At 47.0% G+C, this 15,378-nt stretch overlaps 4 protein-coding genes across 4 annotated transcripts; 1 reads left to right on the top strand and 3 right to left on the bottom strand.

The window, feature by feature from the left end:
• Window positions 1-2,657: 2,657 nt before the first annotated feature.
• Window positions 2,658-5,770, bottom strand: VE01_05572 (uncharacterized protein). The gene is made up of 8 exons (XM_018275035.2): window positions 5,312-5,770; window positions 5,209-5,231; window positions 4,996-5,062; window positions 4,786-4,873; window positions 4,102-4,653; window positions 3,857-4,015; window positions 3,410-3,607; window positions 2,658-3,366 (listed from the first exon to the last, which is right to left on the bottom strand). The coding sequence occupies exons 1-8, from the start codon at window positions 5,407-5,409 to the stop codon at window positions 2,701-2,703; spliced, it is 1,851 nt and encodes a 616-aa protein (XP_018130671.2). The 5' UTR covers window positions 5,410-5,770; the 3' UTR covers window positions 2,658-2,700.
• An 803-nt stretch (window positions 5,771-6,573) lies between these two features.
• Window positions 6,574-8,384, top strand: VE01_05571 (uncharacterized protein; the record flags this gene model as incomplete). Its single annotated transcript, XM_018275034.2, has 1 exon — window positions 6,574-8,384. Exon 1 carries the CDS (start codon window positions 6,765-6,767, stop codon window positions 8,382-8,384), a length of 1,620 nt encoding a protein of 539 aa, XP_018130674.1. The 5' UTR covers window positions 6,574-6,764.
• Window positions 8,385-8,457: 73 nt separating this feature from the next.
• NTH1_1 (alpha,alpha-trehalase nth1) lies at window positions 8,458-11,328 on the bottom strand. Its single transcript, XM_059463712.1, has 5 exons — window positions 10,927-11,328; window positions 10,772-10,847; window positions 10,588-10,709; window positions 8,792-10,533; window positions 8,458-8,717 (listed from the first exon to the last, which is right to left on the bottom strand). Exons 1-5 carry the CDS (start codon window positions 11,056-11,058, stop codon window positions 8,606-8,608), a joined length of 2,184 nt encoding a protein of 727 aa, XP_059319722.1. The 5' UTR covers window positions 11,059-11,328; the 3' UTR covers window positions 8,458-8,605.
• Window positions 11,329-11,955: 627 nt separating this feature from the next.
• Window positions 11,956-15,204, bottom strand: PUT3_1 (Transcriptional activator). Its single transcript, XM_059463711.1, has 9 exons — window positions 14,538-15,204; window positions 14,351-14,482; window positions 14,040-14,293; window positions 13,453-13,988; window positions 13,265-13,392; window positions 13,143-13,218; window positions 13,013-13,097; window positions 12,581-12,961; window positions 11,956-12,515 (listed from the first exon to the last, which is right to left on the bottom strand). Exons 1-9 carry the CDS (start codon window positions 14,582-14,584, stop codon window positions 12,016-12,018), a joined length of 2,139 nt encoding a protein of 712 aa, XP_059319725.1. The 5' UTR covers window positions 14,585-15,204; the 3' UTR covers window positions 11,956-12,015.
• Window positions 15,205-15,378: the final 174 nt, after the last annotated feature.

Here is a 15,378-nt window from a genome sequence, read left to right as displayed (position 1 = left end):
CCGTTCTATAGTGTTAGGGTCGAAGTTATCATTATTATATTCAGAATCGCTTTTATTATCCTATGGTGCTCGCCCTTAATAATTCGGCTTATCTAATCCCTCTCCCTTATCTACACTCTCATCTTCATCTAAGTCATCAACGGAATCCTAGACTTCTATATGTGGGCGTTTGCAAGAGGTTGTCTTTCCGCCTACACGCTTTAAAGCGTCAACTAGCTCTATAGGTCGACAACTAGTATAGATAGAAAGGAGCATTATTGTTGTAGTCGTTAACCGTTAGTCCTTAGTCGGAAATACGGAGGTATCCTAAGCCTAGAGGTAAGTGAGGAGGAGAAGGATATCGTCTGCTCCTAACACTAGTTTAGCCTTCATCGTCCGTCTAAGTTTGAATTCGTCTGCTAAGGTCATATCTAGATACTATAAGAACGGTGGTGTTAGTGCCATGTCTTCTATAAATAACATAGAATACAAGAGCATACCTTAAACACTTCTTTTGCATCGTTTGTATCTATGTAGCACCTATTAACCCGATTATAGAGTTGTTTAAACTACAGCAAGTACTAGTAGACAGAGTTAAACGCCTTAACTTTACAATTCTCGTAGATGAAGCATAGGAACAACATAGTCGTCGCTTTATCGCATTGTTAAATAGCTCCTCGCACGTCTTTCACACCCTAAAAAGCGCAGAACCTTATCTCGAGTAAGTGATAGGAGCCTTAAAGGGGACATTGTTGACTTACTTAGACTACTTGCGCTATATGCCTTAGACATTCTCTTTCGTAGCTTTAGCATCGTTAGGTTTCTAAGATTTAGTGCTAAGCTCTCGTCCTATAACCCGGTAGTCCTTAGCGGTACGCTTAGGCTTCTTTAGCTGTTGAGCTTGTCTCGTCCGTTTAGTGACGAAGCTTATCATGTTCTGCTTTAGAGTAGGCAGTTGCCGGTTGCCTATTCCGTTAGTGGGCATGACAGGCGACTTAGCGATAGACCTAGGATGATGAGATGAACGCAGAGCTCTAAATGCTAAGTCGCGGGGGGCTGCCTTTAGGAGACGAATACCTATTAGGCTGACTTGTTCGAGGGCGTGAGGGCAGCTTTTAGGAAGAGATAGGTGGTACACGATGTAGGCCACGGGATAGCAAGGTATTTAAACAAGTGGCCAGTCCGAGCGACCGGGTGGTACACCGTGTAGTGGCCCTCATGATCATGATGGCCGGTGGGTGGTACCTTAGGGCGAGCAGAAAAGAGAGAAACGGAAACTAGAAAGCAGACCATAGGGACCAGGAACCAGGAACCGTTTGAAGGGTAACCGATGTGGGGGGCTGTGACGCGATCTGTGATCACGTGCATTTGGGTTAGCGTGGAGGTAAAGGGTGCGTAAAGCAGCAACCGCGCCCTGCCAAATCCAGCAGCTCCGACCCCGAGAAGTGGCTTTATTGTATAAAGTAGGTAATGTCTAAAGATAGTACACTACCTTATAATTAGCTCCTTAAGGATTATAAGGCTAAGGTGTTCCTATAGAAGAAGTGCTACCTTAACGTATATATAAAAACATAGGCAGTCCTTAATCCTAACAGAAGTAAGGCTAAAGGCAACCTAAAGTGTATAATATATACCTAGGCTATAATATAGGATATAATAGGCTAGACGCTTTTTATAGCACTATAGGGAGCTAAGACTAAAGATAGGCTAATATACTCTTAGTTTTATAGACTTATTAAGACGCCTTTTAATTTAGTAAAGGTTTATGTATTTAATAACAATTCTATAGAGAATCTTACCTTAGATCCTAGATATATAAGATCTCTATAGTAGGAAGGTAGAGGAATTACCTTCTTAAAGGGGGTATATGAATTTTCCTACCTCTATAGTAAGAAGCAGGCCTATACTAACCTACTTAATAATTAATAGAAGTTGTATAGCATCTAAGAAGAGCATTAGATCTCTATGTCTATAATAGAAGAGATCTATTAGTAGTAGGTGTAATAGGACCTCTATAATGCTAATAACAAAGGTAATGGCTCTTCTCTATTGCTATATTATATTGTTCTAACTAGGGACCTCCTTAACTTCCTCTATGCTTAGATTAATAAGTACTACTTCCTCTTTAAGCATATACTTACCTGTTGTAATAATCTAAATTAGTATTAGTATGTTATAACAATCCTAATTAGGTATTATGCCTTACTTAAATGTAGAAACAATCCTAATTAGGTTTAGTAACCCTATACGCGCTACTACTACTGCTACTACCTACCTAATTAAGTAATAAGACTTATACTTCTACTACCTAACCCTTACCCTATGTAATAGCTATTAAGAATCTAGAATGTACGCGAAGATGCACCTTATGAATCCTTAGACATCTGTAGCATCTATCGCTGTCATTAGAGTAACTATAGCCGCTAGTTTTGTAGTATTAACCTATAGCATAAGCTTAGTCCTAGAAGCTCTCTTAACTGCAGCCATAGGGAAAGCGACTGATCCTTATATACGCTATGAGTATATTTCTACCATAAGCTGTTGTAATAGCCTCTATTATACTATTGGCAGATTCGCCTTCACTAAGCTAAGGTAAGTCGATCTCTACTAGCACCGGAGCAGAAACAAAGAGCAGTCGCGGGAGGAGGCCATTGTGGCGCCGTAGGGACGATGCGCTAGTGAAAGGAAACAAATTGTGGTTGTAAACTATAGGAGGAAGCTTCAGTTCTCATTTGGCCTGTAGATTTCCATACTAAACTCGTGCTCGTCCTCGATAACATCCTCAAGGTCATTGTTTAAATCCTCCATCCAAGTTTCCGCAACGTTGAAGTTAGGAGCATTTCGTATGAGCAGACAGGCAGCGCGGGTCGCGGCAGCTGCCCTTTGGCTGGCAGCCCGGAATTCGGCCTCGCTGGTTTCGTTCGTAGGGCTAGTGTTGCCTGCGGCGAAGTCGACCGCGGCAGTGTTGTTAGAGGGTCCCGTGGAGTTGACGGTAGCCCGAGTAATGCTTATGGAACTCCCGAAGCTCGGCGACGTGGCGACATAGGGCTGAGCCGCATAGCGGCGGTAAGATTCAGCGGAGTTGTTGGTTAAATTGTCCGGGATCATAGGCGTATCCTCATCCTGCTCTGCAGGGCCAGGACCGTATTGGTCGTTGATGAGGGTGGAGATTTCCTCGTGCAACGTCGTAGGGGTGCGAGTTGGGGGGTGGAACCCCTGGTGGATAGACTCGTATACCGTCATGGGAAGGATCGGCATGGAGACCGCCCTATTGTGGCCGGATATAATGTTGCGAACGCCGCGGTGCTCGGGGATGGTGGTCTCGCGGACCTCAGGGGAGATGGCCTTGCGGACGTCGTTGTTCGAGCGATCGGCCAATCTGATCCTCTTGGGAATCGAGAGTATTTGCATTAGCTGGCCGGCAGCAAACCTTGGGGTCGACGGCAGGTGCCATTGGCTGTGCGGACGGGAGTGCAGTCGCCGCTGCAGGTGGAACAGCAGGCGCGGGAGAAGACGCCGGCAAGGACGCGGAGGGAGATGCTGCGAGGACGCGGGGACGGACGGGGATGCTGCATGCAGGACGGTAGCAGCTCTCGGAGGCGAGAAGCGCGCCAACGAGCACCGGTATCTACTCTTAACAGTTTTCACTAACCCTAACGTCTTTAGTCTGTGTTTCAACTAAAGCATTCAGAAAATCAAATCTCATCTAAGTTACTACTTAATATGATCTTTCTTTTTGATTCCGTCTCTCATTCTGCATGCTCCCGTCCCATGCCGTTCTTTCCCCATACCCCCTCCCTTACACATTCACCTAGTCCTGTCTCGCAGGATCAAGGGGCGGTTTATTCCCCAATATCCCATCAATCTCATTTAGTACCTCCAGTGTCAACTTGTCCAGAATTTGCAGACACTTGACATTCTCGACAATCTGCTCTGGCCTTGACGCACCCGTAATCACTGACGCTACGTTTTCATTCTTCAGACACCATGCCAGCGCCAGCTGACTCTGCGTAACACCAAGACGTTGTGCGATGGGCTACAGCCATGTTAGTTTCTTATCCTCACACGCGGCCATCCAGGGAAAGTAGGGTCAAAACTAGGACAGCAGGGTAGATAACGAACCTTCAGCTTGGTCACCTTTTCCACTGTAGTATTCCAATCCTCACCCCCAACCTGTCCCTTCATGAAAACCGCAAACTTATCTTCGCTTTCTGCAAACCTGCTACCCGATGGCAACGTCTTTGCGCCCTCATATTTCCCACTCAACATGCCCATCTTCAGCGGGCTAAAGGTCGTCAATCCAATCCCACACCTCGTATATAACCGCTGGAACTCGCCCTCCACCTTCGTCCGCTCCAGGACATTATAGCAGGGCTGTTCTACAATGGGCCCGATCATCCCAAGCTGCTTCGCAATCCCGCATGCTTCCGTTATCTCGTCTGCAGACCATTTGCTAGTTCCCCAATAGAGGGCTTGTCCCTGGTTAATGACATGGTTGAAGGCTCGAACGGTTTCTTCCATGGGGGTGAGGCGATCGGGTTGGTGCGCGTAAATGATGTCGACATAGCTGAGCTGAAGGCGCTCGAGGGAGGCAGAGAGGCCTTCGATGATGTGTTTGCGCGAGAGGCCGTGGTTATTGACTAAGATTTCGCCATAGGCGCCGCCCCAGTTGAGCTATGCGGTGTTAGGAGCAGCTAATAGAGAGAGTGGCGCGAGTTTTGATATGTAGAGGAAACAAATGGGGAAAGTTATGCTTGACGCGCTGTTGTGTCTGAAAGGAGCAAGTCTGAGGTCTAAAAACTTTACCTTGGCCGAGATAACAAGATCATTTCGCTTCCATCCATATTTTTTAATCGCCTTGCCCATCGCGATTTCAGATTGACCAGCAGAATAGCTAGTACCTCATTAGCATTATCCTCAAAATAATCTCAGCATAATCTCGCAAAAGTCTCGGAGTTGACTCTCAAGCTCCCAAGTCAAATTTCAGATATGGGTAGGAATAGGGTTGGCACATACCTCTCGGCAGTATCGAAGAAGTTGATACCGCAGTCATACGCTTGCTTCATAACCGCGGCTGTCTTCTCTGCACATCAGATCACCAAGTCAGTCCTATAGCCCAATTTACCAGTTCCCTACCGAAGGAGCGTCAATCTGTCATTTGACTCGTATCTCTCACGCGCAACCTCTCCCCCCCCCCCCAATCCCCGGAAAAAAAGGACTAACACTCACCATTCTCAACATGTCCGCCAAAACTATCCAGCACCTCATATCAGTATTTGTAGTAACTCACAGAATTAGGCACTAGGAAGGGAGCAGAACAGGAAATACATACGTTAACCAACCCCCCAACCCTAGCACTGAAACATGGAGGCCCGAATTGCCCACCTTGCGATAGAGCATTCCCGTTTTCCGCGGTTCTTCCCACGCCATTTTCCTATTGCCTACTTTATTAGATCCCACAAATCTTCCCTTACGTTCCTACAAAGAAACTTTCGTAAAGAGTGATAGTTTTCGTGTATACAGGACGTCTCTTGCTGGGAAAATCTGTATTATGAGAAAGGTCATAGGAGAAGGTAAACGGCAATATATATACCCTCACCAGCAAAACTTCCGGACTTCTTAAAAAAAGGCGAAGCTCCCTTCTGTCTCCACTATCCTTTGGCATCATTGAATCTTTCGCCGCTGTTACAATTGCAATTGCCAAATAGTGTGTTTCACCCGATTTTGAGCGGGTTAGTCATAAGCTACTGGGTCTCAAGATCGAGTTTCCTCTCCTCATTCAATTGTTTCCAGATACGTGTGTGTGACCAATGTCTGTCCCCGCAACATTACCGGCAATGCCTAGCGCCTCTGCCCGCAATCCTACATTCTTGCAGCACAGCCCATCGGAAATACCTAGCGCACGCTCCTCGCCCCGCAAGCCAAAATTCTTGCAGCACGGCCCTTCGGAAATACCTAGCGCACACTCCTCGCCCCTCCAATCACATATTGGCCTCAAGAGCCGGCATGTCGGAAAGGCCTAGCGCGCGTCTTACGTCTAATGGCCAACGCCGCATCACTCGGGCGCACTTCGTAGCTTCACCATTAAATCGATCGGATCATACGTTTTAATTGCCTCAGTAAGTATGTATGTACCGAGCTCGGAGAGCGGAGTCTCAGGGTGCTGTGCAATAGATCTGTGGCTCTGTGGTTCAATTGGCACCTTGCGCTGTAGGGGCAGGCTATGAGTATTTTGTATAAACTATTAGTCATCCGTGTTGAGGGCAAGGCCTCATTAGTACACTAACGTCGTGGTTTAGTAACTCTCGCTGAATCTGTCTGTACAACCTTTGCCATTTAGTGTACACGCGCTGTAGCTACTGATTTTATAGTTTGCAACTTGAAGCATGGATAGGAAGTGGTCCAGCGAGCTTAAACGGAAACCTAAGACATATTGGATAGCCTGTACTTCGTCCCTCCTGCCACAACCGTGAGATGTCACCAAGATGGTTAGATTGTGAGCGTCGGTATAGACTTGCCTTCAATTGTCTCCCCGCACTCCCGACCTCTCAGAGCGCAGCCTGTTAAAGAGAGCAGTAGCGCCCTCTCCGAGGCCCCACTCCGGGGTAAATGTCTGGGGTAAGCCGAGAACAAATAGAGCATGAATCTCCGTCCGTCGATTCCCCGTCTTTCTCTGTTCATTCTATCTTTACCTTGATACTCTATCCTCTTTATCATCGTGACTTCGACTTGTCGTTCCACCGACCAATCGTCTTAGAACATCTCCTTCCCTTTTTGTCACAACCATGAATTTCACCAAGGACGATGTCGAGATGGTTGAGGACCAGTCCTTAGGAACGGACAATACATGCTTAAAGACAGACCTCAAAGCACAGGCTAAGATTGCGACGGAAAAGGAGCTGAGAATGTCCCTGAGCGAAGCACTCAGGCGCTACCCCAAAGCCATTGGCTGGTCTATACTCCTCTCCACGGCTGTTGTCATGGAGGGGTATGATCTACTCCTCATCACCTCATTCCTCGCCTTTCTTCCCTGGACAACGAAGTACGGCCAGCGCCAACCTGATGGCAGCTATCAACTTTCAGCAGCGTGGCAGGCTGGTCTCTATAACGGAGCCGCTGTTGGGGAGATACTCGGCCTCTTCGTCGCTGGTTATCTTGCGGAACGGATCGGCTACAGGAAGATAATGCTTATAGCATTGTCTATTATTACTGCCTTCATCTTTATCCCATTCTTCGCACCCAACATTATAACACTCCAAATCGGCTGTATTCTTATGGGCATTCCATGGGGTGTTTTTCAAACAGTCCCGACCACATACGCGGCTGAGATTTGCCCTGTCGCTCTCAGAGCTTACTTAACAACATACGTCAACCTTTGCTGGGTCATGGGTCAATTGCTGGCTTCTGGTATTTTACGTGCCTGTCTCACGCGTCAGGGCGAATGGGCTTACCGCATTCCATACGCACTCCAATGGATGTGGCCAATGCCCATTATAGTTGGCGTTCTTTTTGCACCTGAATCGCCTTGGTGGTTAGTTAGGAAAGGACGAGAGGCCGAAGCTAAAGCGGTTATCCAGCGCCTGGCACTCCAAGACCCCGACGACATCGAAAGTGCTGATAACACGGTGGCAATGATGATCCACACCAACGAAATCGAGAAGGAAATGTCAAGCGGAACCTCGTACTTCGATTGCTTCAAAGGTACTGACCTTCGCCGAACGGAAATTTCGTGCGTGACATGGGCGATCCAAAATCTCTGTGGGTCGGCATTCATGAACAATTCGACCTACTTTTTCATCCAGGCTGGAATCAACCCTACCAACTCCTTCAATTTTTCCATGGGCCAGTACGCTATCGGCTTTATTGGAACCGTCTTATCTTGGTTTCTACTGAGCCACTTCGGTCGACGTAGGCTATACGTTGTCGGTCTCACTATACTTGCCGCCCTGCTGTACATTATTGGCTTCACTGGCATTGCTCCAAACTCCAACAAAGGCGCACAGTGGGCGTCTGGTTCCATGTTACTTGTCTTTGCTCTGATCTACAACCTGACTGTGGGCCCTGTATGCTATTCAATTGTCTCAGAGATCTCGTCGCTACGGCTCCGCGCCAAGACGATCGTGCTAGCAAGGATCGTGTACAATGTCTTCAGCATCGTGAACGGCGTTATCACTCCATACATGCTTAACCCAACGGCTTGGAACTGGAAAGCGAAGACGGGATTCTTCTGGGCGGGATCCTGCACCCTATGCCTTGTATGGAGCTTCTTCCGGCTGCCCGAGTCAAAAGGCCGTACATTTGCGGAATTAGATGCGCTGTTCGACCAAAAAATCAAAGCGAGGAAGTTTGCTACAACTCACATTGACCTCTTCAGCGACGAACCGATTATTGCAGAAGATCCTTAGGAAAGTTATAGAAATACCTATAAGGCTAGGAGGGGTTAATATTTTGTATAGCATAGTTTATCAGTAACATATACCCTAATACAACACTTAACCCTAAGCAACAGTAAATCCAACCCTACTGTCATTAAATTCAAATAACTTTTGCAATTCATCCTTCTAACTATATAGCCCCGAACGTGCCGCACTCTCAACAATTATCTTTTCCTTGAGACTTCATATCGTTAAGTAGCTCTCTTAAATGTTTCATATGGAACACACGCCCCCAAACCGCGCTTCATGTGCGTATTGAGGTTTTGCAATCCATAGACATAGCTTGCGTTTGCCCAGCCAAATCTAGAAAGCCCCATTAGTTACTCGGACAGTTTTCAGCAAATGGACATGTAGGATATGGCCAACCGAAGACTTACCCTTCTCTTGAAACACCTTGAAAATTAGCGCCTTGGTTTCCATACTCAGCATCAACCTTGTGCGGGCCGATAGGACGAGTGACATCGTATTTCTCCACCACAACACCGTTATACTCAACGAAAGCCTTCGTCATCATCCAAAGCCATTTGTACGCAAGTCTCTCCGCCTCTTCTTGGTATCCATACCTTAACAGACCCTTCCAGGCAAGCATCTGATGTGGAGCCCAGCCGTAAGGATAATCCCATTGACGGTTGGGGCGAATCTGGGTAATTTTGCCACGTGACTTTTCCGTTCCGGAAACAAGCCCACCTTGGACTTCGAATTTAGGAAGCGCATGGCGCATCAAGAGAGAGGATTGTTGAGGGCTAGCGACGCCGGCCCACATGGGCCAGAAGGTTGTTACAGACTCATACAACATTTGCTTCTTGTTGATTGTATCGTAGTCAAAGTACATATTCTCTTTTGCGTTCCACAGATACTTGTCCATCATGCGTTTTCTCAATTTGGCCCTCCGATCCCACACAGCAGAACTTTCATTGCCAACTTGCATCTCGCAGATGCGGAACTCCCTAGGAATTTCTAGGTTATCTTGAAAATTGTCGCGGATTATGCGAGAAATATCGGTCTCATATTTATAGAGAAGTGAATTGAGATCCACAGTTGCCAGGTTAGCACAAACGCCCTCGAACCGGTATGTAGTATCGTGGCCAGATTCCCTTAAAGCCCGATCGTGAAGAAGATACTCGTCCAGTTCCGGTTCGGTAATCTGGCACAGATTGTAGGCTTTAATAAATTCCGGGACGCTTAGGTTGTGTTTCAAGGCGTATGGTTTGAGAATTTGGGTGAAATGTGATGCTTCGGTCTCCGGAGGAATGCCGATACCATCTGATCGGTATCTGGACAGACGTGTGACATGATCCAAACGTGGCAATGCGACCCAGATGCCATAGTACTCTTTGATAGATGCCAAAACGGCCTGTCGAAGAAAATCCAGTGCGCCAGACTCATCTCGAATGTGATCGTACACTTGGATAGCCATATCGGTTAAGAAAGGAGGTTGTGAGCGAGTAATATAGTAGGACCTGTTCGCGTTATGTATCTTGCCATAATGCTTGATGGAATAGCAGAAATTGGACACGATTGATTTTGCGAGGTCAGTGCGGCCATTCGATAATAACCCGAGGAGAATAAAATAGCTATCCCAGCCGTATAGCTCGTTGAATCTACCACCTGGTACTACGAAAGGCAGTCCGCGCTTTGAAATTTTGCCGAATTCGTCGACATACTCTTCTAATCCCAACGCAAGAAGCCCCGGTGCAGCTATATCCATATCCCGAGCATATTCCGGGTTGATGGGGCCTTCGGGGAGTCGCCTCACATCTAAGCGGATCTCAGGCCGATTTCTAGCAACCTCCTGATAATACTCATACTGCTCCGGAGCTCCCCATGGAACGTATATCCGAGGTCGTGGGTCATCTGTCCAATCCTTAGGGTCTCTGCCGACGATTTCAATGTTGTTCGCATCAATTCTGCGAGTGAGGCGATCCCAGTACGAGTATTTGATGATTCTAGATAGTCGAGATACCGGATTCTCATTGAGCCGCGTTTCCGGTATAATTACATGGCTTTTGTCCAATTCGCTTGCTAGACTCAACTCTTGCAGGAGGTTGGAGAGCACATAAGTACCGCGAAGATGGAACTTTTTGTTTCCGCCCGAAGAAGCGGTTCCAACAGAGAGGACCTATTTCGGCATAAAGTCAGTACAAATAGTGATATGGCTTCAAAGAGAGAATACCTTTGGCCCCTTGTCTTCGATAGTAATCTGGAGATTGTTATCAGTATCCTCCCTTTGCAACAGAGCCCTCAGCGTCGGCTGTACTGGTATCAAAAATGTTCGTGGTTTAATAGACAACACATCTGATAGGATAAAATGTCAATACGTCGGCAAACAGTAGACACGGCAGCAACTACAAGCTTACCTAGGCTTCCCCTTCTCAGGGATAGTTTTGCTTGTAACGCCCCTAATGCATCGCTGGGCACGTTGTCTGCGACGATCTACAACAAATTTCCAATATCAGCAGATTTCTGTCAAGCTGAAATTAAAAGGCCACCATTGTGCAGGCGGCTACCATACCGTAGAGTACGATCTCGAGCGCTTGCTGACAGATTGGAGGGATGTCCCAGAGCTAGGCTGGCGACCATGTCGCCGACTCGGAGATTTTTCTGAGGGTGCGGAGGAGCGAAATTGATGGGTCTGTAAATTCATTAGGATCGGAGAGGTAAAATATACCTTGTTCAAGAGTATGAGGGCGGCAGACAAGAAAATGATGGCACGATATGGGCAGGATATAGAGCAAATAAGACTTGAGAAATGATGCTGGGCCAGAGGTCAGCACGTGATGAGTGAAATTCCCTGCGGGCGAGGAGATGTCACGAATTTCATCGTGGAGAAACTTGCTGTTCGGGTTGACTTCGGAGCTATTAGGCCCATTTCCCTGCTCGACATCGGGAGGGTTCAGCAATATGGTTCTCATCGGTAAGTGTTCTAAACCAACTCTGTTTTCTCTAGGAACCAACTGAAAGTAAGAGGCGCGCTAGGCACCGCCGACGTCAGCGATTGGATGGAAGATTCGCGTACGCTAGGCATTTCCGAAAGGCCGCGCTTACCGTAGTTGGCGTAGATTTGCCAGTGTCAGCGTCTTACACGCATCTATGATAACTTATTGTTTACCGCCTTAGTCATAAACAATGTATCGCAAGCAAGAGGGCAATTCATTCTTGCTTTCGAAGCATCACTTTTTGTCCCTGGGACCGTCACATATTGCTATATTATTTGGACGCTGATAGGCTCTTAATTGCATACTTGCCCTAGTCTCAATTTCAGGCGTGCTCCTTAGATTCGAGGTAATAGCAGTGATACAACACAGCCCATAGCAGAAAATTTCGACGGCACGTTCTAATGGCCTCTATCCACGTTTCATACTTGATTTATAGTAATACATTGCTGAGTATGGCGATAGCAATCACCGCGTTAAACGGGTAGTGCTAGGAGCAACTCGTAATCGTGTCAATAGCTGGTCCGAGTAGATAGAGGCAAGGTGCATCCCGAATGTCAGACATTGCTCTGGTTTACGTTTGTGCGCAGGGTTATTTGCAGCAGGTTCGCCTCCAACCTTATATTCCGCTCCTTTACACTATTCTAGTACATAGAGTCCATCAAAACCTATTTCTCCGCTACAGTAGTCCAATCGAAGTCCATCCCAACCTCTAGATTCCCATAGCTATCTTCCCAAAATGTGGCGTCCATAACTCCAAGCTCATCGTCCCAACCGTGCAGCTGGAGAGGCGCCACGTTTCCGTACGCTCTATTTGTATCATCATTCCCCATTCTATCACCAAATACTTCCGATGTTGACGGACAAGCTTCTATGGCAGGCTCAGGCATGGTTGTAACCCCTGGCACAGTCTCAGGCTGGCTATCGGCTGTCTGGGATTCTGGTGGGCACCACAGCCAGAGATGTTTAGTCTTGGCTCGCAGGCCTAGGAGAAACTCATGACGCGCTTTGCTTTGATGGTTACCTCGCTCTGCCATCCATTGAAGCATTGACAGGGCAGTTGTTGTAGATGCACGGCAACGAGCATTGTAGGGAGTGGCGAGGTTGCCCATGACCAGCACCATTGTAGTGGAAAATACATGGTCGCTGTCCATAAAACCATATGTAGCTGCCAAAGTGTGAGCTTATCCCTGTGAAATATAGAGAAGACAGAAGCAGACGGTAATTACTGACCGATGAGATTTTGTTTGGCTGCCGCATATATAACGGCAGTGCTATCAATAGCAGTTGATACACAGGTATCGATAACTGCCACAGTTATAGGAGAGAGGGTTTGTCTCCAGGCGGCGGGCCCAGTATCGGAACCTAGCTGACTCTTGAGTCTGTTTTCCACCACGTGGAAGAGTAGCGGGCGCGCGGTCATTGTAATACATTGGAAGTAGTGAAGGTATATTGAAATGATTTCTCGCGATAGATTTGGACATTTGTCCATATCGGTGAGATTCAGACGTAGCTCTTCTGGTAAGTCGTGAAGCCAGCTTGAAAGGTTATTAAGTAGACCAAGGACCGAAACGATCAGTTCGGATGCTGTCTGCCGGGTTCTACGATAAATTTCTCAACAAGAATCAGTCTTGTGTTCAGCTTCACAAATTGTGGAACACATACTTGTTGAAATATCTCCGAGAATCTTCGTCAGCGTTGTATATCGCCATAATATTGCTGCTGAGCCCGTGATATGGTCTTCTCCTGGCTTCAATACATTAGCGACATCTGTAAAAGGTATAACCGCCCTTACTAAAGGTGAAGGTGGCAAGACGCTAATGTCTTCATCAGCAATGCTGATTGGATTGCCAGATTTGCAAGATAAAATCCTAAACTGTAAGTGAACTCGTAACGACATTAGAGATAAGTGCATACCTATCCATACTATATACAGCCCACCATAAGCGCCTTCTATATATTCGCATAGATGTATCCATCAAAACAAGCTCCGGCACTTCTTGATGTAGCCCCAGTGATATTGCCATCCGGAATGCAAGCCCGTTCTAAACGAAGTGTTAGATGCTCATCACGGAGACATATACAAATGAGTAGAGAACTTATACATAAAGGAATGCCGTGTCTCGGCGGTTCAATATCATCATGAAGTATCCAACAAGAGAAAGTACTTCTACAAAGAGAAGTGACCCTTCCTCACGGATGTCAGGAAGAAAATCCAAAGCTTCCGTGAAGTACGAAAACCCTGGTGGCCCGTCATGTCCAGTCGACTGGTTGATCGAATACAGTTGGCCGTACGCAAAGACCAACATTATTTGACAGTACGAGAGACGTGTATCTAGCTGCGAAAGGTCGGGCGCTTTCTCGTACATTTGTGCCAATCGTTGCTGAAACAGGTGCGGGTCAACAAATGAAAATACTGTACCAATATACATATGCTGTACAGCATACAAATGCATGGCAGTGCTGTAAGAAGGTAAAGGCCGAATTGTTGATCGAAGCGGACGCGCGATAGGCCATGCTGTATGATTACAAGTTGAATAATCAACGTCTATATCAGCACTATAGTCGTCAGGTTTGAGCGACTTGACAACATCGCCAAATTGAAGGCCAAGGGATGTTGATGAGGAGTTTCCTAAGTAGTCTGCTCAGAATTAATCATCAGAGTACAGCCTCAGTGACGGAGACGGCTTACGATGTGTTCCAGATGGGCCTAAAACAAGTCGTGCCATGTCCCTAATCAGAGGATTTTCAAGGACATCGGAATCGCTGGTACCATCAAGTGCACTGGTCAAGGGACTGCGACGCTGTTGGTCTAATGGAAGAGGAAGGCATGCTGCTGCCGTGGCTTCATTTTGAGATGAAATTCCCTGTGCATGCTGCAGCGGTGTGGCACATTCGTCATGGGGTTTAGACAGGCGTATCTGGCCCTCCAGATAATTCAGGTACCTGCAGCTCATAAGCCCGTGCAAGTAGAAGGATCAAACAGATAGAATGCGGCCCTACTCTCTAGGAACAAGAACCTGTTGGGCCTGTTGCCCAGTATCTGGATAGACACAGTCGTGCTCGGCCTCCCCACAGCTTCGGCAGGGACGAGAACCACTACATTTCGTCTTACGTCTCTTGCATCGCTTGCATCTGTCCGCAAGTCAGCGCAAAACAAAGTATCGAGACGTTCACCATGTGTAATTACGCTTGGACAGCGCGGCTGTACGAGACATTTCTTTGTCCTGTGGACATGATGTATATATGCAAGAATGCGGGGCGTCATTCACTTATCGTGAGCAATAATCTCTTCAATGGAGGAGTTATGTTGCAGTCGCGAATTTTACGGTCAAGTACCCCCTCTGAAAATATGTCGATGATAAGACTGGAGGTATTGCTATTTTTGAGACCCGATGATTGATTCGTGTGCGACATGTACGGTAGTTATAGTGTGTATGCCTTTATTGGATTAGAAGCTCGTCTAATCATGCATCAGGCCTAATAGTTCTATAGGGAAACAGGGCGATCTGGAGTCTGGAGTCAAATATTTGTCAGCATTGTAGTTTCCCCGCATGCCAAGCATTGCCAAAGATCAGAGCCTAATGGAAAGCTTGCTCGAATGGTAGTGCTAGCGTCGCACGCACTTAGTACCACGTGAGATAGAAGCCCAGAACTGGCGTACATGGAAATTTCCAATTTTAGCGGGCAGCAAATATTGTCGAGCAGCATAATCTGGCGGTCATCTGCGCTAATGCATCGCCTGAGCCGGGTCTGCGCTAATGCAGACCCGGCTCATGCTTGCTCAGCCAAGCTCAGTCACAGATCAGTCTAGCTCACCCAAAGCTCAGGTTAAAGCAGCAACAGCTCAGGACCAAAGACGGAAGTGGAAATTGACCATGTCGAGAGTCCGGTAGTAGATATCCTGTTATAACACCAGAACCCTACACGGTCCATAGTTCCTCCGAGAGCCGTAACAGTAGGTAAGGTATAGTAATAAAGCATATAAGAGCCTATTTATAGCTTTTTACAAAGGTTGAGCTGTCTACAGT

The sequence above is a fragment of the Pseudogymnoascus verrucosus genome (genome assembly GCF_001662655.1).
Source record: "Pseudogymnoascus verrucosus strain UAMH 10579 unplaced genomic scaffold scaffold_20, whole genome shotgun sequence".
Classification (NCBI taxonomy): domain Eukaryota; kingdom Fungi; phylum Ascomycota; class Leotiomycetes; order Thelebolales; family Thelebolaceae; genus Pseudogymnoascus; species Pseudogymnoascus verrucosus.
This window is presented reverse-complemented; position numbering and strand designations above follow the sequence as displayed.

What these genes read in the sequence shown, in the direction of transcription:
- PUT3_1 (XM_059463711.1), bottom strand. Translation starts at nt 14,584, where the DNA reads ATGTCCACAGGACAAAGAAATGTCTCGTACAGCCGCGCTGTCCAAGC. An exon ending in GCTGTATATAGTATGGATAG is followed by an intron (nt 13,219 to 13,264) that starts GTATGCACTTAT and finishes CTTACAGTTTAG; the next exon opens with GATTTTATCTTGCAAATCTG. An exon ending in TCTTGCCACCTTCACCTTTA is followed by an intron (nt 13,098 to 13,142) that starts GTAAGGGCGGTT and finishes AATGTATTGAAG; the next exon opens with CCAGGAGAAGACCATATCAC.
- NTH1_1 (XM_059463712.1), bottom strand. Translation starts at nt 11,058, where the DNA reads ATGAATTTACAGACCCATCAATTTCGCTCCTCCGCACCCTCAGAAAAA. An exon ending in GCTCGAGATCGTACTCTACG is followed by an intron (nt 10,848 to 10,926) that starts GTATGGTAGCCG and finishes AATTTGTTGTAG; the next exon opens with ATCGTCGCAGACAACGTGCC. An exon ending in TCGAAGACAAGGGGCCAAAG is followed by an intron (nt 10,534 to 10,587) that starts GTATTCTCTCTT and finishes ATGCCGAAATAG; the next exon opens with GTCCTCTCTGTTGGAACCGC.
- VE01_05572 (XM_018275035.2), bottom strand. Translation starts at nt 5,409, where the DNA reads ATGGCGTGGGAAGAACCGCGGAAAACGGGAATGCTCTATCGCAAGGTG. An exon ending in TGGCGGACATGTTGAGAATG is followed by an intron (nt 5,063 to 5,208) that starts GTGAGTGTTAGT and finishes TCTGATGTGCAG; the next exon opens with AGAAGACAGCCGCGGTTATG. An exon ending in CACCTGCCGTCGACCCCAAG is followed by an intron (nt 3,367 to 3,409) that starts GTTTGCTGCCGG and finishes TCGATTCCCAAG; the next exon opens with AGGATCAGATTGGCCGATCG.